We start from the raw sequence: 20,798 nt of genomic DNA on the forward strand, positions 1-20,798 counted from the left end.
AATTTACGTCAATCTCAGGTTACGTTTGCAACGGATTGTTCTCAATTGGTGAAGATGGTTTCGGAACCAGAAGAGTGGCCAGCGTTTGCAAGTTATTTGGAAGACATCAAAAGTCTGAGAGCAAGTTTCCTACAATCAGAGATCGTCCATGTACCAAGAGCGCAGAATACAAAGGCGGATAGCCTAGCACGCAGTGTTAGGATTCAGCCGTCTTTCGTCGTTCACATGGATCAATATCTTCCGGCTTGGTTTACAGAGTCTATATGAGTCTGTAAAGTTGACGACAAAAAAAAAAAAAAACTTGCTAAAACCCTAAACACTTAGTCTAACAGGCTTGGTTGTTCTTCTTGGGCTTGGGCTCTTATAGCTTCCACCATTTTGGTGCTGTTAATAAAGGAGCTCCATCAATAAGATTGTTCTCTCCACTACCATTGCGGCTGCAACCCTACATATATAGTACATACATTCTTCAGAACACAAAAGAGAATGAAACTAAGCCCTAAACGTTTTGGTCTTCTAAAACAAACCATGACGATGGAAAATGATCTCTGAGTTCATAAGGTTCATTATTATCGTATCTTGTGTATTATTCAGATTGGTCTACTACACATACTTCAATCACCAAAGAGAAAGAGGTACCTCAAGGTTATAGATGCTAATATTCCCATCAGCTGAAGATGCTGATACAACTCCAGGTATCTTTGGGGACCAATGAACATCAAAATTTGAATTGTTTGTAGTAGGTAACTCAGCCACAATCTGAAATAAATTGAAACAAAAATTCCATTAATTTACATAAATTACTATATAGCTAACAGAGCTATATCAAAATTATTGTTCTCTTTTACCTGTCCTGTCTTTGTGTTCCAGCAAATAGTTCGGTTGTCTCTAGCACAGGTAAGTAGATACAAGCTGTCACTTGGACACCACTCCATTGCAATCACACCTTATATATAACATGTATCACCACTTATGTTTCACCAATGCTATAAACACTATAAAAACAGGAACACAAAAATAACAACATGGTACATAGATTTAGCTAAAACACATAACAAAAGGCATACCTCTGTGGTGGCCAACAAATGTGCGAACAGGTGATTGTGGATACCTTATGTCCAAAAGCTAATAGCAAAAAATTATCTTTAGAAAATAATAAAGAGCCAAAATTATTTAAAACTTGTACAACAAACAGGTTAAATGTTTGATTACCTTCACAGAAGGTGAACTGTCTTCATCTGATGCAATCATTATCTGATTACAATTATCAGGATCCCATTGCAAAACTGAGCAGCTAATGAGACCTTTAAATCTATCGCTCGATTCGGAATTTTTGAATCTGTTGGTTGATAATTAGTGAACATGTCAGGTTATGATAAAAGAGATATCACTAATTAAAGGATGTATCACATTTCAGATAAACAATGCATGGTAAAGAAGATGTCAACACTTACCCTGTTATAACCTTCTTGTTATTCACGTCCCATATCACTAAGAATACACAAGAACGAGTAACAATCAGCAGAAAGTGGAATCAGATTATATAGAAGGAAGGAGAAACACTAATTCTCACCAGTAGTCCCATTATATGAGGTCGATGCTAAAACATGTTTAAACTCTCTATTCCATGAAACAGAGGAGATTTCACCTTGCGTATAAGAGCCACTGCCCTGTAAACAAGATATGAAGTTGTAACCATGCAATTTCAATGGTACTTTGGGATAAAGCAAGACCCTGACATGCATGGTAGCCTAATTATATACCTTTAGGACATGAGAAGGATCTGAAGTATTTGCTAAGTCCCAAATGCAGATCGTGCCATCATCATCCCCGGAAGCAAGTTGGTTTGGGGAGATAACATTAAACTCAAGAGCACGAACCTAACATACAAGAGAATATATATATATATATGTAAGCATCGAAAAGAACCTAGCCCAACATTAGATTCTGTTAAAGAGATTACAACTCACTGGCCCTTTATGTTTTGAAAGATGTCTAACGTGCGCACTTTCATTACACTCAGAACTGAAATAAACAAAAAGAAAATCAAATACTTTACTTGTCCATTACGGAAACACTTTTTCATATATAAACCCTAACAATTAGGGTTATAGAGAAAGAGAAAACTCACCGAATCAGAGTGATTGGATTCCATAAACCGATATTCCCGTCGACGAGGCCACCAGCGATGAGACCATAAGGAGATTCCTCGGACCCGGGTCCATAACTTCCCCAAGCGAGTCGAGTAAACCTCTCTGAGCTTGAGCACTGACCTAATAGTTTGATCTCGTGGTCTTCGGAGTTAAAATCGAGTTCAAAGATCTCGAGGTTGGAGGATGAGCTGAAAGACAGATCAACGGCTCCGGCCATCGTTCCGGCAGCCATGAACGGAGCTTCTGGTGCCATGGCAACGTACGCGGATCTATCAACTCTCTTAATGCAAGACATTGTAGCAGCGACTCAAAGCTGAAACTAACAGAAGCAGAGTCACCGATCCAATAGCTAGAGAGAAGAGCGAGGAAGGGACTGGGAGATTTGAAGAGGGATTTGATTTGTTCGATGTGGTTTATATAGTAAACGAGTACGGGGTAATATCGGAATGTTCGTACTTGGTGTTACGCAAACACAACCTTTTAGAACATGACACGTCACTTATGCTGTTTTTATGTTTGTGGAAAAGACAGAAACACCACCAGACAAATATTGCTTGGACAACAGTCGCTCAAACAAACCTGTAGTATAATTCCGGTTCTGAACCATCGCCTTTGATTAGAAAACTTTCTCAGCCCAATAGATTCAAGAAAGGCCTTGTTTCATTTTACGAGATTGGATAAAGAGAAATATCTCATATATATTAACTGACAATCATTTAAACACTTGTAACTTTAAGTTTAATTAATTAAAAAAATTATGTTTAGGTATCACTTAATTAGAAATAGGATAAAACATGCGCTTTGGGTGAATTTATTTGTATATATTATCGATAATTTTTATCAAAAATTATAGTTTAGTTCCACAATTTTTAATAAAAATTGAACCGCTTCATCGGAAAAAAATTATATAATAACAATAAAAAATATTGTATATATATAAATAAAATGATCAAATATATAAAAAAGTTATCGATAATATATACAAATAAACTCACTATCCGCAAGATGCATATCTTATCCTAGTATATATTTAAAAAGCAGAATAAAATTACATTTGTCAAGAATGGGTTTGGACAACATAAATCTAAAGGAAAACTGATAAAGTACTTTAAATTGAGACTCTATTTTGAAAACTAGGCTATTTTAATATCTCACTATGTTATAGACTTTATTAGTAAAACTGTTTATTGTTAGAGATAATTTTCAAATATTTCAAAAGTTATCCTATTATGAATATTTATTATTTAAATATATGTTTATTCCAAAAATAATATTGCTAAGTTCAGAATTTACATAAATAAGTGTAGTTTAGTTGACAATAAAAGTGTAGTTTCCACAAAAAAAAGGGGTTAAGAGCAGTGTATTTTCCAATTTTCAAAACTTAGATAGGGTATTTTGCCAATTATCCCTAAATCTAAAGGGTGTTAGTCTTTGACCTCTGTTAATACTTCCCTTCAGGTCTTGAATTGTGTATGAGTTTCACTACCAAACTAAATTAACGATCTCAAAATCATGTTACATAATGATTTTTTTCTCTTCACGAATCATGTGTATAAATAATATTTTTTCCTATATCCTATATGTATCGTTAAACAAGTAGTTAAATATGTCCATTGTGCTTGTCTGTTGATAACTTGTGTTTTCCTTAAGACGAGTACTGTGAAGAAAAACAAACATTTGTTTTCCTGACAAATTCCAAAGTTAGTTTTGGATTGTTATTATTCAAAAAGGACAATGACATGATATTGAAAAGATCTTTGATGTTGCCACTGCCAAACTTTCCAGCAGACGTCTAGGCAGTTTATAATTGAATGTGTGATACATATACGTTAGAATTGAAAATTCCATCTAAAACCAATCTTTCAACCTATTTATTACTGAACAATGAGCATAACAATAAATAGCAATCTATTCCTTTGGTCCTTTTATTTCTTTGCACTACGATACCAGTTGTCATAACATTGTCCACATCTTATTCTCATGGATTAAAACACAAAATGTATAATTCCGATATAAAGAAAGAACTATTTGGTGATTGTGATAATTCGAATCATTCCTCGTTAGGGAAGAAGAAATGTACAAAGTTAAAAGGTCTAAACTCATAATGCTAATTTGGCTTTTATCTACGTTTGATAAAAATTTGAATTCTCCTGATTGTCACATTATTTACTTCAATAACGTTGTCGATTTTTTTAAAAAGTTTTCAATATTAATTTATATATAGCTTATGGCTAAAATACTGTCCCTAAACCAGCTTCCATCTTTAAAACTAAATAAATATTCGTAAAATGAATGATACAAAAAAAGTTGTATAAAAAATGTGAACAGCTCCTACTTTTACCAAACAAAAATAGTTTTTTTATACGATAACTCTTTAAATCATATTAAAACCACATCTAAAATACCTTTTTGTTTTTAAACTCTAACGTTCTAATGTACTAACCACTTTATGAAAAAAATGTACTTATTTTATATGACAAATCTTGAAAAGGCCACAATTAAATTTGTGTTTGCAAATTGTCTGACTACTAACTATGACTTGGAACCACTTCCTCCAATAAGATTATGTTTTCTCTATATAATAGTGAAGAAGCCCCCTCATGAACACATCCACCTTCAAAGCTTTTTCTCTCTGCAAAACCCCCCCATCATTTCCATAGATTTCTTCTTCTTGTCATTTCCCTTTAACTCCTTTTTGTTTGATCTTTTGTAATTTATCACTTGATAAAGTAGTCACTAACTAAACAACATATATACAAACACAAAATAGAGATGGATGCTGAAAAGAAGAGTGCCCATTTTCACCAAATCTCAACTCATAAACCACAACTACTTGTCCTCTCTTCGATCCAAGAGCAACCTTCTTCAAAAACCTCAGACAAGCCCACAATCAAAGCTTCTGTTGCTGATGTTGACTCCGAGATTGGAGTATTCGGCGCAGAAAAGTACTTCAGCATGAAACTAGATCATGTTGACTCCACGGTGGATATCACTAAGCCACACGAGAAGGAAAACAAAGAGTATCATCCTCATACTAATACTCAGTTGACGAAAACGACGTCATCTAGATCAAGAACAAGCCGACATGGAACTCCAAGTGTAAGATCCGAGTCAAGTTACAACAGTCAAACCTTTCTCATGAGGATGAACAACAACAATGACAACAAGCAACGTAAAACAAACGATGTAAGCGTCTCTTTTGGTGGGTTTAGATGCAACGGTCCATGCTCGGGGGTTAAAACCATCAATACCGACAGAAAGATAGCTGGTAAAGGTAGAAATTATGATCGAGATTTCGTTGCTTACGACGCAAGAAAGCACATGGATAAACCAAGACCCATGATTCCAATACCTATCCAAAGGTCTGATATCGCCATGAACCTCGAGAGAAAGCTCTCTATGCTTACATGGGACGCGATACCAAACCATAAGAACAACATTCACAACAATGGTAATAACTCTTCAATGAGCAGCAAGACACAAGAGGAGGAGACAGCAAGCGAAGCGAGTTCTGATTTGTTTGAGATTGAGAACATAACGAGCAGTGTCTATGAGCCTAGTGAGGTTAGCATTGGATGGAGTGTGGTGACGGGAAGTATGGCAGATCAATCGGTCATTTCGGATTTCGATATTATGAAGAGAGGCACGAGAAGTGGTTCGGTGGTTAAAACTAAACCGGTGATTGCTGAGAAAGTCCGGTCGGGTGGGTTTTTGTCGGGTTGTAAGAGTTACAAAGCTGTCTCGGTTGTTGATAGTGCTAAAAATGTTAAAGAAGCAGCCAAGGTTGATCATCACGAGATTTCTCAGCATAAGAAGTTAAAAACTGAGATTAGGATTCAAGACTTGAGTTTTCTTTAAGAAACAAAGTATGTGTGTGTCTTTATAAATTATAGCTATTTTCAAATGTTTTGTAATATTTGCTTGTGTGCATGATAATGGATTTTGATGATTTGGTCTGTTGCTGGTTTATGTTATCAAACCCTAGAGTATTGTGATTTTAAGAAAAGAATCAATGGAAAAAAAAACTCTATAAAATTTCGAGTTCTTTGGAGTGATCTAAGTTTTAAGTTTTCAACGGTATGTTTATTCAATTATGACGTATCTAACTGTAAGGTTAAGAGGTGACATTAACATATAACTTTATCATTTCTACACCACAAGTTTCAATGTTTCATATATCACATCCATGCTAAACGCTTGATGGGAACGAGTTATGTAATAAAAACATTGTGATTATATAAATCTTTCTCGTGAGTCTTGATCAGTCTTGACCCCACAAATTTTGCATGTGGATAATAACCAATAAGAAACGTCGACGATAACTTGACGTCGAGACAAAGAATTATTTATTAGTCTCTGTGAGATTATACAAAAATGGCATTAACATTGGCTATGCGTTCGTAGCCATGCAATTACAAACTTAGGGTTGGTAGTAGTAAATGTGAAGGGAATATTCTCAAACTGAGACCAATCAATAACTCGAAAAATGTCTATAGCCCTGTTCGTTTGCTCACCCAGGTGATCCATCTGGGTGAAGATGCAAATTGATGTTCGTTTAGTGCATTATAATGCTACATCCAGATGGATCACCCAGCTGAATTTTTAAAAACTCATCTCAAATTCTCATCCAAATGAAGGTGAGTCTTGATGGTGCATCTGGATGCAGATGCATCTAGTTCAGTCCAAAATAATAAATGACAAAAATGACCTTTTAAAATAGAAATATTATTTTCAAACCGTCAATCTTATTTTTTTGCAAATACATTTTTCCGCCAAAACCAGAAAATACATTTTCTCGCAAAAACGGAAAAACACACTTTCCCGCCAAAACCGCAAGATGCATTTTTCCGCAAAAAACATAAAACACACATTTTCATTAAAATACATTTTTCAGCTAAACCAGTAAAACCACACTTTTCGACCAAAGCCTAAAAAACGCATATTCCCGCCAAAACTCCAAAAGCATTTTCCGGCCAAAACCGCAAAAAGCATTTTCCAGCCAAAACCGGAAACAAAGCATTTTCTCGCCAAAACAAAAAAAAACGCATTTTCTCGCCAAAACCAAAAAATACAATTTTTCCGCGAAAACGAAAAATACAATTTTCCCACCAAAACCGGAAAACGGAATTTTCCCGCCAAAACCAGAAAATGGAATTTTCCAACCAAAACCAGAAAAATGCATTTTTCAGCCAAAACCGGAAAACAGAATTTTCCCACCAAAACCGGAAAACGGGATTTTCCCGCTAAAACCGGAAAAACGCATTTTCCCGCCAAAACCGGAAAACGCATTTTCCCGCCAAAACCGGAAAAAATGTATTTTCCCGCCAAAACCGGAAAACTTATTTTCCCGCCAAAACCGGAAAACGCATTTTCCCGCCAAAACCGGAAAACGCATTTTCCTACCAAAACCGAAAAACGTATTTTCCCGCCAAAACCGGAAAACGCATTTTCCTGCCAAAGCTGGAAAAATGTATTTTCCCGCCAAAACTGGAAAAATGCATTTTCCCGCCAAAATCGGAAAAATGTATTTTCCCGCCAAAACGCAAAAAATAACTTTTCCCGTCAAAATCGTGAAAAAAAAACTTTTCCCGTCAAAAACACTTTTCCCGCCAAAACTTCAAAACACACTTTTTCCGTCCAAACCGCAAAAACGTATTTTCCGCCAAACCCATAAAACTTATTTTTCTGCCAAAACCATAAAAATGCACTTTTTCGCGAAAAACACATTTCCTCAAAAATCGCAAAAAATATTTTCGGCGAAAACCGTAAAAATGCTATTTTTCCACTGAAACGTAAAAAAAAATATTTGTCATTTTATTAACAAGTCTACCCGGATGCAGATGGAAATTAAAAATGACAAACAAACGAACATAGTTGCATTCAGATGATTCATCTGGATGCATGGACGAAATGAAGAAACGAACAACATCCAGATGGAGCATCTGGATAAGACATCTAGATGGACCATCTGGATGCATCTTCCAGATGTACAAACGAACAGGGCCTAAGTTAATCTTTTTTTTTTTTGTCATCGTCTGTTAATCTTTTCTATAAGTATTGTGGTACCACCGGCTATGGAGAATGTTTTCAACAATATTAATTATTTTGTGACCACCTTACCCAATTCCATTCAATATTTAATAAGAAAAAGAAGTATACCTGTTATTTTTTAAAAAATATATATGCACATAAATTCCCAACTAGAGCCAAACAACTCTAATAAATCGAACGTCGAATATGAATAGTGCGATACCTTTTTCTCTAAAAAGCCATCCCCATAAACAAATATATGAAAGTGGATTGGTTAATAATTAGTTCTTATACAAAAAAAAAAAGTTAATTCTAAGGTATGGGCGTTTTTACCCCAATCCGAAGTACATACCTCAACTCAAACCGGAAAAATTAACAGAAACTGGATCTAAACTGTTATACAAAAATATCCAAACTGGATTTATGAGCTTAGTACTTTGGAGTTTGGTTATAACTCAAACCGAACCGAAATCCAAACTAGGATCCGAAAATATCTAAAATTAGTTACATATGTTAATGTTTTTATACATGTTAAGGTGATTTTGATATTTTAGAGTATTCAAAAAAAAAACTGTAGTTTGTTTTATTTGTTATTTTGAATAATTTTTAGTTAATTTAGATATTTTAATTAGATTTATGAATAATTTTTATATTTTGGTTTTTTTGTCAATTTTGAAGTTTAAAATATATACATTTAGACGATTTCAAACATTGATTATGATCTGATTTGAACCGAATCCAGAATAAATTAAACCGAACCCGACTCGATAATTAGTAAAACTTGAATGAGACTTGCAAGCATAATACCAAAAATCCAAATCAACCGGGCTTCCCGAACTCCCAGGCCCAAGCCTAGTTAATTCTATGAGAGTGTACATTCTTCATTTGCCGTCTACTGGCCCATGTTTATTTCAATTAGGGTGTTCACTAGCCGGTAGGGCTCTTTAGAAAGCCCGTTATAAGCCCATGTATATAAAATATTAACAAGTTGCTGCAACTCCACTTTTTCCAAATGCAAGTTAATGATTAGTAAGCATTTATCTGACAAGAATATTAAATCTATAAATATGAATATGATCATCATAATTCATAATACTGTATTAATGTTTGATTTGTTACCTAACTCTTATTGGTCCCCTTATTACATGATTTCTTTTGTTGTCAACACATGATATCTTCTTTAATAATTTTTTTTTTTAAAAGAAACTTACACAGAGCATATTGTTAATCAATGATCCGTAAATGTAGTAGATTTTAATTGATAAAAAGCTAAATAAAACATACACAATGAAATCTCTAAAATACCCAGGTTTTATGCGAATTGACAAGAATACCCTTATCACCTAACGTGGCGTCCTCTTATTGGTTAGGAAAAACCTCCCCAAAACCCTAAACTCCACGCTTTTATAGATCAACGAGAGTTAGGGTTTTAGCCGCTGCTCTTGTGACGGAACTTAAAAAGCAGAGAGAGAGCATAAAGAGGAGTCTGTGGAATTGCAATTAGGGTGGAAAGCTGAGGATGGTGGGGGACAAGAGCAAGAAGGCGAAGACTGATGAGGAGAACGTCGAGCAAATCGATGGAGAGCTTGTCCTGTCCATCGAAAAGCTTCAGGCCATTCAAGACGACCTCGAGAAGGTATAATTCATTAAAAAGAAGAAACACCCTTTTTATTTTTTTTGTCTGAATTGGATTGCTCTTGTCTCGATTAGGTTTTGCATGATCCAAAGTCTGTGTCTTTATGTATGTTGTTGTTATTGTTGTTGTTGTGTCTGAATTGGATTTGCTCTTGTCTCGATTCGGTTTAAACTTGATTTAAAGTCAGATTCTTTAAGTATGTTGTTGTGTCTTTCAATTTAAAGTTGGTCTTTTTGTTGAATTTGCGTTATCCTTTTTTGTTTGGTAGATAAACGAGAAGGCTAGCGATGAAGTGTTGGAAGTGGAGCAGAAGTACAACGGTATAAGGAAGCCTGTCTATGACAAGCGTGGCGATATCATCAAAGCCATCCCTGACTTCTGGCTCACTGCTGTAAGCAAAAGCTTCTCTTGTTCTGTTTTTCAATTGCAGAGTTTTTTAAACTTATTGTTGTCTTGTCTCTAAATGTGCTTCCTTTTGGTCAGTTCTTGAGCCACCCTGCTCTTGGTGAACTTTTGACTGAAGAAGACCAAAAGGTTTGTGTTTTCCTTATACCCTTTCCTTAAGAGATTGATTCACCTCTTAGATTCATATTCTTTTCTTTGGTTTGATAGATATTCAAATATCTAAGCTCTCTGGAGGTTGAGGATGCCAAAGATGTGAAGTCTGGATACTCTATCACTTTTGTAAGTTTCTGCTCTTTATTTGTATCATTTATCATATCTCTGATTGATCTATAGAACGCCAAGGGATAAGTTTGTTAGTTTGTTAGTATACTGATTGTTATTAAATTTGTGTGGACTACAGAACTTCAATCCCAACCCTTACTTTGAGGATGGGAAACTAACTAAGACCTTTACCTTCCTGGAAGAAGGGACAACCAAAATAACAGCCACACCTATCAAGTGGAAAGAGGGCAAGGTAATTTTATATTTGCACAACATAAGCTTATTTCTTGAATTGTCTCTCACTGTTCCGAACTATGTTTTCTCAATTATGTATGAAGGGCTTGTCAAATGGAGTTGATCACGAGAAGAATGGAAACAAACGTGCCTTACCTGAAGAGAGGTATAAGTCGACGACTTAAGAGCCTTTCTGATTAGCAAAAATCACATGTCTAATGACTCTTTATTTTAACTATCCTTTTTTCAGTTTCTTTACCTGGTTTAGCGATGCTCAACACAAGGAAGAAGACGTTGAAGTAGAGATCCACGACGAGGTAATGATCTAGTATATCACAGTGACTTGTTTGTTAGAGTGACATCATGTCTTGTCCAATTTGAACTCAGAATTTTGTCTTGTTGCAGGTTGCGGATATCATCAAGGAAGACTTATGGGCTAACCCTCTCACCTACTTCAACAATGTAAGCTATTCTCCCTTTTTTCTAATTTTAACATTGGTAAGAGTATATAAGTTACTAGAAGGGTTTGGTAAATCGTTATATGCAACTTTTTAGGAGGCTGATGAAGAGGATTTTGATGATGAAGATGATGAGGTAAAGCATCTTCTTTCCTTTGCTTGGTTTAATTTTCTGCTGGAGATTATATGATATGTTACATGTCCTGTGACAGAGCTTTATTGTAATGTATAAAACAAGTGCATTTAGTCTTTGACCTGATAAGTTTTTTTTGTTTTTTTTTTCAAACCTTCTAGGGGGAAGAAGGTGATTCTGATGAAGACGATGACGCAGAAGGCGAAGATGGTGAGGAATGATTGGAGAGGCGCTTCCCCATAAACCACCATTTGCTTACATGTCTTCTATAACAGAGTGTGTGTTGAAAGGTTTTTAATTTTAAGCAAAATGGTCATGACGACAACATATAAGACAAGCTTTTCATGCTTCGATAAGAATACATTTTAGCTATTTTAATCTTTTTGTTTGTAGGAGTTCCATTTTCAGTCTTTGTTGCAGAGTCCTGCTTAAACTGTTTTCGAGTCTGACATATCTATTCTCTTCTACTCTTCTTATATAAATGTTCTCCTCTCTTTTGTGTGTGTTTAGTGAGAAAGATGAGAAACGAACACGAAACGTAGCTCTGTATTCTATTACCAACATCTTGAAGAAGTCAATTGAATCTTCGGTTTGGATTAGTCACTTCTTTTTTTGGTACAAATATACCAACTAGATCATAAACATGGCAATTTAAATATATTTTTGAAAGCGGTCTGCCAAAAACGCCCTTAACCTAAATAGTACAAACTTTAGCAATAACACACAACCAAAAAAATTGCAGTACAAAAATAAGTTGCACAAAATCAGTTTCTCATCGTAAATTAATCTTAACCGTTTTATTTTGTAATTGGAAAATGTAGAATTATTATTAACGGTTACTTTTAAGCCGCAACAAAGATTATTGTATCATCAGTTATTTTTTAGTTCAACAGTTAAATTCTTGATTGGTATCGTACGTTACAACTTGTAGCATAACTGGTTATAACTTATACTAGTATGTTAATTCTTTTCCAGCCAGTATGTTTATTTTGTTTTCATATAAAATACATAGAAAAAGTCGTAAATCTGAAATAATTCTCCCTTTAAATGCAAATTTTTAGGAACTTAATTAATGACGTATAATATGGAGCCACCCAGAGGATCAAATGAACTACGATTAGATATCGGTCAGATATAAATAATCATTACTAATAGCGTGGGAAATCTAATAGAACTAAACGTACAGACAACAAACTATAATTGTAAAAAAAAAAAAAAAAAAAAAAAAAACAAACTATAATTGTCACAAAACGCGAGTAGACATAGTTCTACATAGGCTATGAATGTTGAACGCGTTCCGTAGCGGGACGAAGCGGTCCGCAATGTTGTGTTACCATTCATATGCATTTTGTTTTCTTGGATAATGAGCAAAGTAAAATAATAAACAAAACAAAATATTACTTTATAGTCTTGTCAAGGCAGAACGCACGGTGTGTTCAATACGTAAGTATAAGGTGTGGTTAGGCTATACTGTAGGTGGTTTAAATATTTTTTGTTTTTTGTTTTTTGTTTTTATATTAAAAATGTTCATAAAACCAATTTTCTTTATACTCTCCTGTGTTATGTATCATTGTATTTCTAAAGAAAACTAATATCAACTTTACAAAATATGAATGCTAATGCGTACATTTCTCTGTTATTTACATTAAACTTAGATATTTTATCCGAACTCAAAAACCTGCACCGAGACCGATCCGAAAATGCATGTTCAGTTTAAATAATATTTTATTATTTTAAACCTAAATGTAGTTAATATTTATATATATAAACTATATTATATGAATTCAAGTACCTATTCAGTTCTCAGTTTGGTTTCGATTTTTCAGTTTTAGAAATATATGATCAACTAGTATAACTGATAGGATCCATACCCAAACCAAATTTCGTTTTTTGGTTTGGTTTGATTTTGTTTCAGATAAATGTGCCAGTGACTAGCTATAATTTTGAAATTTGAAATACAATATTTTAGATGAAGAAATATGTGGATATGATTTGTACAGTTTTTCAGATATATAAAGATTTTTATAAATTAAATAACAGTTGTTTATACTAGTATCACTGGTATCTAAATTTATAATTTATTATAAATTAATTGAATATTTTTGGATATTTTAATTTAATTTTGTTTAAAGACAACTAGCACAATTATTATTTTTTAAACATAAAATAATTGCCTATAAATCTCATTTATAGCATATTAAATTATGTATATGAGATATATAAAATAATTTTTAAAAGAAAATTTATATTTTAATAATTATACTAGTATCGCTGATTTTTAATTTGTAAAATATAAATATATCATATGTATCCCGCAATTGTACTATTTATGGTATATGTCACCATTCATACTTTGTTTTGAACCGTTTTTTTAGACGAACCGCAGTTGTTCCGCAGCATGCGTTTCTCTTATACAAACCGCAGCTAAACCGCACCGCAGTATCCAATCCGCTTGTCCCGCACCGCTCAAACCGCTGTTACCATTCGGAGCCATAACTTATGTGTGTAAATTGATTTAAATATTTATACTGTATATTTTTAAACAATATTTTTGGAACGTGAGAAAGAGGAGAAGAGATCTTATCAACTCATAATCATATGCATGCAGCAGCATGCAGAGATTTTAAAAAGATAATTCTATTTTTATGAATTAATCTTAAAAACGTCCCACTTCTTGGCATTAATTAGCATTAATCATTTCTACATCTCTCGTAACTCCAAACTTTACAGGGCAATCAATTAGCCGTCAATGCCTACTTTTCCCGTAGAGTTCTATAACTTCACTTGTATACCTTCTCTTTCCATATCTACCAGTATATTTTTATCTACACCTCTTTCTTTCTTTATCTGATTAGTGATCATATTAATGATGATGAACTCGTTTAGCAGTTTGGAGTGTGATAAGGTATTTGACAAAGAAGATAAGCCATTCTCGTTTCTAGAGTATTTCTCTTATCAAAGGTAAAAATATTGATCACGAGCCCTCTTTTTACATGTTTATACTTCTTTTTTTATTGATCCATAACTTAATGTTGTGTGCTCGTTAATGCAGCGAGTTCACCAATAATTTCTTTGGATTGGAAGATGAAATTATTTCCTCTGGCAACTATGATTATTATCTTCCATCTGCCTCAAACTTTCTGGCTTTACCTGATCTTGAACCCATCTCCATCGTCTCTCATGAAGGTACGTAACTACGTATAATTATATACACACATGCACTATATTGTATTTAGACTCTCATGTGTTCTGTAAGAATTTCTAACTCTTATCTTTTTGCTTATACAGATTTACTTAACGAGTACGGTTCTGTTTCATGGACTGAAAAAGAGTCGATGTTTGATGAACATCAAAGAGAAGATTTTGATTTGGTGAAAAAGACTGAAACTGTCAAGAAAAGAGTCAGAGAAGAATGTGCTTATAGTAGCTATGTTGCAAAGCCATTGTCGAAGGAAACCATCTCATTGTACTATGACATGCCAATAGCTCAAGCGGCTAAGGAGCTTAACATTGGTTTAACTCTTTTGAAGAAGAAATGTCGTGACTTGGGTATTCAGCGTTGGCCTCATCGTAAGTTCATGAGCCTAGATAATCTCATCGAGAATGTCAAGGTATATATATGAACTATCCCATACTTATACTACGATTAAGTTGTAACTTGTGAAATTCCTAAAGATTTTTTTTCAAAAACCAACACAAAGCTCTCTAGGGATTAAGTAGGAATCATATATTGTATGGTTTTTTGTTTTTTCTCTTCATATTTTAAGTTTTGTGATTTAGTGAACTTTTGATGTTGTAACCAAGTAGTGATAGTTCAATGGTTGAGTTAAAGTGGGTCGAGGTCAGGGTTCGAATCTAACCAGCTACATATTTCCACTATTAGCCTTCTACTTAGCCAATATAGGAGATGAACGAATTTTGATGTGACTACCTTTGTAACTGAAACAGGAGAAGTTGGAGAAAGGGGAAGGGAACGCAGATGAGCAAAGAAAAAAATTGGAAAAGCTCAAGAAGGAGAAGAAAAGGATGAAGGAGTCTCCAGATTTGGAATATGAGGATAAGACAAAGAGATTGAGACAAGCTTGTTACAAGGCTAACCATAAGAGAAAGAGAAGACTTGTCATGTCTACGTCAACCGCATGACATCATCTTCTCTTTGATCAGTAAAATACACAACAAGACTAGATTGACTAATAAGTGCACGATTTGTTTGGAAGAGTTTAACTGTACCATCTAGACTTAAGTTTGACGATGAATCTATGTTGTGTACAGGCTTGTAAGCAATCATGTTTGTTCTTTTTGTTTGGTCGAAATCAGTCATGTTTGTTCATCGCGTCGTTTTGAGTTGGCATATGAATTGATGAATGGTGAATGAGATTGAGAACTAGGTAGCGATATTGTTTAAAGCTTTGCGACTTGCGCAAAATCATATATAGTTTATTCTTATGTTAATCTTTTTGCTCTCGGTTCAGTCTAGCATTGGACTCTGGTTCAAGAATCATTCGACTGATTCTAAATCATTGTGAAGTGTCGGTTCAAAGGAGATTATTAAATGAGGAAATCTCCAAATTCGTAGTAAAATCTAAATTATTCTAATTTCTTAACCTCAATGTCACCTCACTCTTTAAATACTAAACTCTAAAAACTAATCAATAAATTTAAACTAAAATATGAAATGTATATTTATTTATTTTTATTTTTAGTAAGTGTTATTTTAGAAACAATTTCATTATATGCTAATTTTGTCAAAAAAACAGATTCAATAATATTTGAGGATATATATCTTAGAACTCTATATCTTAACCACGCTCAGAAATCTATTTGATATACTTGAGCGATTTAAATGTTCTTAGATAGTGGTTGTCAAACATAGAAATTCTTAAGAAAATAAGGAAATTGTAAGTAAGAAAAAAGGAAATTGTTAGACTCGTCTAAAAAAGGAAACTGTACTCTCTTCTTAAAAAAAAAAGAAAAGGAAATTGTTTAGGTAAATACCCAACTAAAAGTACAATTAGATCACCGACTAAAAAGGTTATAAATATAACTCACTCAAAGGCAAAATCAAGATCATCGAGAGAGCAACTACAAACAACAAGAAAAATTTGCGTAGAACCCTATTTTCGATTTAACCGAGAGTGTTTGCGTAACTAGTTATGACGGCCAAATTCTCCCACGAGATCGATAACAGCCCTGAACCAGAAGATGCTGGCACAATCAGAGTCACAGCCACGATCTTTGGCGAAGATAAAAACTTGACATTCACGACTCTCTCGCTCGCCAAAGACTTCATAGATGATGAGAACGACGAGTGCAAAAGCAAAGAGGACTTGAATTACTTCTTGATGGAAGCTGGAATCACCAACGATCTTATCTGTGATGCGATAATGAAGCTAATTTTGTATGTTGATGAAGTAACTTGTCCCACAAGTAGTGAGTATTCTCCTGGATGTGCTTTGAAAGTTCGGCTGGATCTTGTTCCGAATTATCTTGATGATGAGTGTCTCATAAAGTGGGTTGACACCAATCCTGTTTGTCCATTGTGTCGTGTCGAGTTACCATGTGAATGTGAAGATCAATGAACTATAAGTACTCCATCCGTTGCAAGAAAATTCTACAAGATTATAGATTTGACTTAAGAGTTACTTATTGTTGTAATGAAGCTTTGTTTAATATTTTTTAATTCGATCCTTTCGTTTTTGTTATTCGGACTTATGTTGTGTATTCATGATACCATCTTTTGTTGTCTCAAACACTTAAACAACATCTATAAACAAACTATACATGTTGATAATATTTTATCATTCTTACAAAATAGTATATGATCTCTTATATACAAAATGTCTAAAACTCCTCTGAGTTATATGACACACGCTCTCACACTACAAACACACATACACAGTCCCTCTATATATATAACATTGTATATTACAACAATGGCTCAAACTCGTCCTTGTTCATACGTAAAGTCATCATCCATAGTATAAGGTTACATACATGATGGGCCCTCTCCTTAGTAATTAGTTTGGTTGCTGCAATCACCAAATATACAGAGACATATTTAGTTTGGTGGATCACATAGTTAGATAGTTCCAATGGAACACAAACCTGGTTGTAAGATGCTTGACCAAACACTGGACCTGGAACCCAATTTTGATGATGCTGATAATGCTGGTAATGATGATGATGATCAGTGCTAAACATGGATTGATCATGAGGGTTTTGAAAGCAGCCACCATTATTAGCCGTTGGAGCATACATTGATGAAGGATCTTGCTGCTGTTGTTTTTGTTGCAAGTTGTTCAACTCCATTTCAGATTTTATCTTCTTTTCTTGATCTTCGTCCATTCCAAGAGTAGTACCAAATGGTGTAGGATATGAAAACTCCTCCCCAATTTGTTGCAAGCCCAAACAACCGTGTCCTTGTTGTTGTTCTAACTGCTCAAACTGCTGACCTTGGTTGCTACACATCTGATCTTCTTGTTTTACAGACTCAAAGAAGCCGTTTGAATAAACAGGATTCAAACCATCCATCTCTCTGTTTTCAAATCAGCATAGCATTACTTAAGAGAGCATTTTCAAAGTAAAAAGTTTGTATATATTGTGACATAGACTCTTCTTACCTATGAGGAAGAAAGCTGGATTCACCAGGTAATATTGTTTCCTGGTTATCGTTATTAGGAAGCCAAGACATCGAGTGAGCTTCTTGCATACTGTTGTTACCTTCCATTGCCAACGGCAACTGTATCCCGCTGTGAAACTGCAGTTTAACACTTGGTAAGAATTGTTCTGATGAAGACAGAGATAGGAAAGGAGACAAATGGTTTTAACCTGTGTTGTTGTACAATCTAATGGCAAAAGTTGGTTCTTTGCGTAATGTTCCTGCATAGAAGGAAACCATCTTTGGTTGGTTATTTAATTTCGTATGAAATTCAGAAAAGTGAAATGAAATCATGAATCTTTGGTCTATTTGATTAAGTTCAAAAGGAAAATAAAAAATAACAAACCTTGTGAAACTGGATTCTTTCAATAGATTTCCTCAATGATTCTTCCAATAAATTGAGGTGCTCAGTGTTTTCTATTCTATCGATGTTCGTCCAACAACTGAAAGCAGCCACAAGAAATATGAAGATTCATAATATGACTAAAACTCAATAAACTAAAGAAGATTCACACCTTAGCCTCCTATGACACTCCATAAGCTGAGCTTGGGAAATGGCTACTTGGTTACTTAGACCCTGTCATGTGGCAAGGTTAACAAAGACTTTAGCAATCTGACTTAGAGAGGTTTAAAAGTATCTAACAAATTCAAGAACCAATGATGGTCGATACACAACCTCAATAGTTTGATTCCTGCAAGATAGAAAGAAGACAACATTTCAGATATCCCATAGGCTTATAAATCACAAAAGTATGGTTATTAGATTATAAGAATTCATGCTGTTACCTTGCTCCTAAAAACTCGTGTATATTTACATCATGATCAAGTTTCTTAAAAGTCTTCTTCAATGCCTGTAACCGAGCAAAACAAATAAGCTCAAATTTGTGTTTCAAACAAAGAGGATGTATAAAGGAGGAAATGCAGTGAGGTTTTTTTTATTTACTTCAAGGCTCTCCAATTTCCTGATATGTCAAAAAAAAAAACAAGATACTTTTATTTTAGTCTCCTAGCAACAAATTACATCAATCCATTTAAAAACCAAAAATCATAATGCTTACCATACCTTTTTGTCCTTTCTTGTGGAGTTAATTGTGCAAACTTAGAAATAACCTCTTCAATGCAACTGTAAGAAACCATGTAAAATCAGTTAATTCCAGGAAAAAAATAGATCTTCAATCCATCTAGTAATACTATTTCTTATCATCCAACCACCACATTTCTATCTAAACCCATATAAACAACTTCATGAGTTCCTAAACCAAAATCTCTAAAGAATGTTTTTTGACACTTTTCTTACCTGTGTTCTCCATGGAAAACTGTAGGCTTTCCGGTAGGAGAAAACATAAGAAGGACAATATCAATGTCACACAAAATGGATAACTCTTTGGCTTTCTTCAAGATCCCACTTTTTCTCTTTGAGTATGTAACTTGCCTATTGCCTGTGCTCTCAAGCCGTTTAATCTTCAACTTAACCCTACCCATCCTGTTAAAAAAAAACTTAACTGCATCAAAACCACATGAACAAAAACACACAAAAGGATGAGTTTTTATTTCGAATAGTACTCACTTTGTTCTCTATGTGACTCAACGCTTCAAAAAAACTTGCTCGTTTAATGAGTTATTTAGCAAATGATCATGCAGAAGAAAGAAAACAACCAAATCTTTGAATATGGAGACGTCTAAACTTGGACATAGAGTCTCTCTCTCTCTAGAGAACAAAATTCACTGTAACGGAAGATTTAAAAAGGGTATTTTGCAGCAGAGACAGAGAAAAAAAAAAGAGCTCTGGAGGACGAATGTAAAAAAAAAAGCACTAAAAGAGATTGTCCCAAGAAAGAAGAAGAAGAAAAAAAGTTGAATAAGAGAAAAAAAGGAAGTTTAATGGTGGAACAGAGAGAAAGCTCACAAAAGCAGACGAAGGGAGAAGCTTGGATTTCGCGGGAAACTTGAACGTCCACCAACAGAATTGTGTGCTCTCTGTAGAGAGAGAGAGAGAACCGGTTTTGTTTAATCAAATTGCTTTCCAAAGTGGACCTAAACCGGTAAGTCTTAATTAAATTTCATGCTAGTTGGGCCACAGTATGTCAAAGCCCATTAATACCTTTTAACATGTCTCTGCCCTAATTTTAACACCGCCTCTTTTCTTGTATATAATACTTCTCTAGAACACAAGTTTTTTATAATGTTTTGTTTTGAGGGCTGTTGTGTTATATGTTTGTGCTGTCTTTGATTATTCTTGATGCCTGTGATGGTGTTAAATATACTTTGAGAGATTAATCTCTAGGAAAAAGAAATCGAATCTGAGGCTACCACATCTAATATCTATTTTCCTGATTATGTATAGCATTTGCTCTCGAGCTTGAATTGTTTTTGAAGTTACTTTGTGTAACTTGTGTTTTGATTTGGTTTCCTTTGCGGAGAGGTTTTAATGGTTTAGTGCAAGTGACGATGAAAAGACAGGGACATCAGAATCTCCTTTGTTAGGAGATGAGAATGATGATTAATGTCTAAATGGGAATCTCTCTGATGCACATTGTTACTTAATATCCTAGAGTGTTCTAAATTGACCTAGTCTTTCTTTTTAATTCAGTAACATGATGTTGAGTATGTTACAGTTCTTTTGGCTTCACTAGATGTTTTGCTTTTTTTTCTCTAGAGTTCTTGATTGATTATTGCAAGTGACGATGAAAAGACAGGGACATCAGAGATTCTCCGGTTAGGAGAATTGAGAATGATGATTAATGTCTAAATGGGAATCTCTCTGATGCGTATGTTATATTTCTTTTGACTTCATTGGATGTTAATGTCTGTTTTATTAGAGTTTTAAATT

General features: G+C 34.3%; 6 protein-coding genes and 3 non-coding genes across 10 annotated transcripts; 7 read left to right on the forward strand and 2 right to left on the reverse strand.

Annotated features, from left to right (window-relative positions):
• Nucleotides 1–331: 331 nt before the first annotated feature.
• LOC125577160 (protein transport protein SEC31 homolog A-like) lies at nt 332–2,998 on the reverse strand. The gene is made up of 10 exons (XM_048738112.1): nt 2,132–2,998; nt 1,971–2,025; nt 1,764–1,880; nt 1,574–1,670; nt 1,455–1,491; nt 1,213–1,339; nt 1,068–1,125; nt 849–946; nt 640–759; nt 332–445 (listed from the first exon to the last, which is right to left on the reverse strand). The coding sequence occupies exons 1-10, from the start codon at nt 2,446–2,448 to the stop codon at nt 362–364; spliced, it is 1,110 nt and encodes a 369-aa protein (XP_048594069.1). The 5' UTR covers nt 2,449–2,998; the 3' UTR covers nt 332–361.
• A 1,595-nt stretch (nt 2,999–4,593) lies between these two features.
• On the forward strand, nt 4,594–6,110 carry LOC111199849 (protein PHYTOCHROME KINASE SUBSTRATE 3-like). The gene has a single exon (XM_022690316.2). The coding sequence runs from the start codon at nt 4,926–4,928 to the stop codon at nt 6,009–6,011; it is 1,086 nt and encodes a 361-aa protein (XP_022546037.1). The 5' UTR covers nt 4,594–4,925; the 3' UTR covers nt 6,012–6,110.
• Nucleotides 6,111–9,564: 3,454 nt separating this feature from the next.
• LOC106361980 (NAP1-related protein 2-like) lies at nt 9,565–11,804 on the forward strand. The gene is made up of 10 exons (XM_013801795.3): nt 9,565–9,819; nt 10,088–10,210; nt 10,303–10,353; nt 10,432–10,503; nt 10,625–10,738; nt 10,824–10,885; nt 10,970–11,036; nt 11,125–11,181; nt 11,275–11,313; nt 11,472–11,804. The coding sequence occupies exons 1-10, from the start codon at nt 9,703–9,705 to the stop codon at nt 11,529–11,531; spliced, it is 762 nt and encodes a 253-aa protein (XP_013657249.2). The 5' UTR covers nt 9,565–9,702; the 3' UTR covers nt 11,532–11,804.
• A 1,380-nt stretch (nt 11,805–13,184) lies between these two features.
• LOC106359298 (agamous-like MADS-box protein AGL65) lies at nt 13,185–20,652 on the reverse strand. 2 transcript variants are annotated; one of them, XM_048738114.1, is made up of 11 exons: nt 19,536–20,652; nt 19,266–19,451; nt 19,032–19,091; nt 18,912–18,930; nt 18,755–18,819; nt 18,645–18,660; nt 18,484–18,545; nt 18,315–18,411; nt 18,139–18,189; nt 17,931–18,067; nt 13,185–17,845 (listed from the first exon to the last, which is right to left on the reverse strand). In XM_048738114.1, exons 2-11 carry the CDS (start codon nt 19,448–19,450, stop codon nt 17,236–17,238), a joined length of 1,302 nt encoding a protein of 433 aa, XP_048594071.1. In that variant the 5' UTR covers nt 19,451; nt 19,536–20,652; the 3' UTR covers nt 13,185–17,235. The 2 variants fall into 2 exon arrangements, with proteins under 2 accessions (XP_048594071.1, XP_022546511.1); XM_022690790.2 differs by lacking the exon at nt 19,536–20,652 and having other exon boundaries at nt 17,208–17,339; nt 17,416–17,845; nt 19,266–19,450.
• On the forward strand, nt 14,180–15,453 carry LOC106359296 (protein RKD1). The gene is made up of 4 exons (XM_048737532.1): nt 14,180–14,271; nt 14,363–14,496; nt 14,599–14,921; nt 15,259–15,453. Exons 1-4 carry the CDS (start codon nt 14,180–14,182, stop codon nt 15,451–15,453), a joined length of 744 nt encoding a protein of 247 aa, XP_048593489.1.
• On the forward strand, nt 16,464–16,889 carry LOC106359297. Its single transcript, XM_013799022.1, has one exon. It carries the CDS (start codon nt 16,464–16,466, stop codon nt 16,887–16,889), a length of 426 nt encoding a protein of 141 aa, XP_013654476.1.
• LOC125577483 lies at nt 20,205–20,280 on the forward strand. The gene has a single exon (XR_007315895.1). It is a non-coding gene; the product is annotated as a small nucleolar RNA Z267 (small nucleolar RNA).
• On the forward strand, nt 20,404–20,501 carry LOC125577486. Its single transcript, XR_007315898.1, has one exon. It is a non-coding gene; the product is annotated as a small nucleolar RNA R44/J54/Z268 family (small nucleolar RNA).
• LOC125577488 lies at nt 20,640–20,739 on the forward strand. The gene has a single exon (XR_007315900.1). It is a non-coding gene; the product is annotated as a small nucleolar RNA R44/J54/Z268 family (small nucleolar RNA).
• Nucleotides 20,740–20,798: the final 59 nt, after the last annotated feature.

The sequence above is a fragment of the Brassica napus genome, chromosome A8 (genome assembly GCF_020379485.1).
Source record: "Brassica napus cultivar Da-Ae chromosome A8, Da-Ae, whole genome shotgun sequence".
Lineage (NCBI taxonomy): Eukaryota > Viridiplantae > Streptophyta > Magnoliopsida > Brassicales > Brassicaceae > Brassica > Brassica napus.

Coding starts and splice junctions, on each gene's coding strand:
- LOC106359297 (XM_013799022.1), top strand. CDS start 16,464: ATGACGGCCAAATTCTCCCACGAGATCGATAACAGCCCTGAACCAGAA.
- LOC106359298 (XM_048738114.1), bottom strand. CDS start 19,450: ATGGGTAGGGTTAAGTTGAAGATTAAACGGCTTGAGAGCACAGGCAAT. Junction 18,068..18,138: donor TAGATTGTACAACAACACAG/GTTAAAACCATT, acceptor GTTAAACTGCAG/TTTCACAGCGGGATACAGTT. Junction 17,846..17,930: donor TCCAGCTTTCTTCCTCATAG/GTAAGAAGAGTC, acceptor ATTTGAAAACAG/AGAGATGGATGGTTTGAATC.
- LOC111199849 (XM_022690316.2), top strand. CDS start 4,926: ATGGATGCTGAAAAGAAGAGTGCCCATTTTCACCAAATCTCAACTCAT.
- LOC125577160 (XM_048738112.1), bottom strand. CDS start 2,448: ATGTCTTGCATTAAGAGAGTTGATAGATCCGCGTACGTTGCCATGGCA. Junction 1,126..1,212: donor ACAGTTCACCTTCTGTGAAG/GTAATCAAACAT, acceptor TTTTGCTATTAG/CTTTTGGACATAAGGTATCC. Junction 947..1,067: donor ATTTGTTGGCCACCACAGAG/GTATGCCTTTTG, acceptor GTTATATATAAG/GTGTGATTGCAATGGAGTGG.
- LOC106359296 (XM_048737532.1), top strand. CDS start 14,180: ATGATGAACTCGTTTAGCAGTTTGGAGTGTGATAAGGTATTTGACAAA. Junction 14,497..14,598: donor CTCCATCGTCTCTCATGAAG/GTACGTAACTAC, acceptor TTGCTTATACAG/ATTTACTTAACGAGTACGGT. Junction 14,922..15,258: donor ATCTCATCGAGAATGTCAAG/GTATATATATGA, acceptor TAACTGAAACAG/GAGAAGTTGGAGAAAGGGGA.
- LOC106361980 (XM_013801795.3), top strand. CDS start 9,703: ATGGTGGGGGACAAGAGCAAGAAGGCGAAGACTGATGAGGAGAACGTC. Junction 10,886..10,969: donor CGTGCCTTACCTGAAGAGAG/GTATAAGTCGAC, acceptor TCCTTTTTTCAG/TTTCTTTACCTGGTTTAGCG. Junction 11,037..11,124: donor AAGTAGAGATCCACGACGAG/GTAATGATCTAG, acceptor GTCTTGTTGCAG/GTTGCGGATATCATCAAGGA.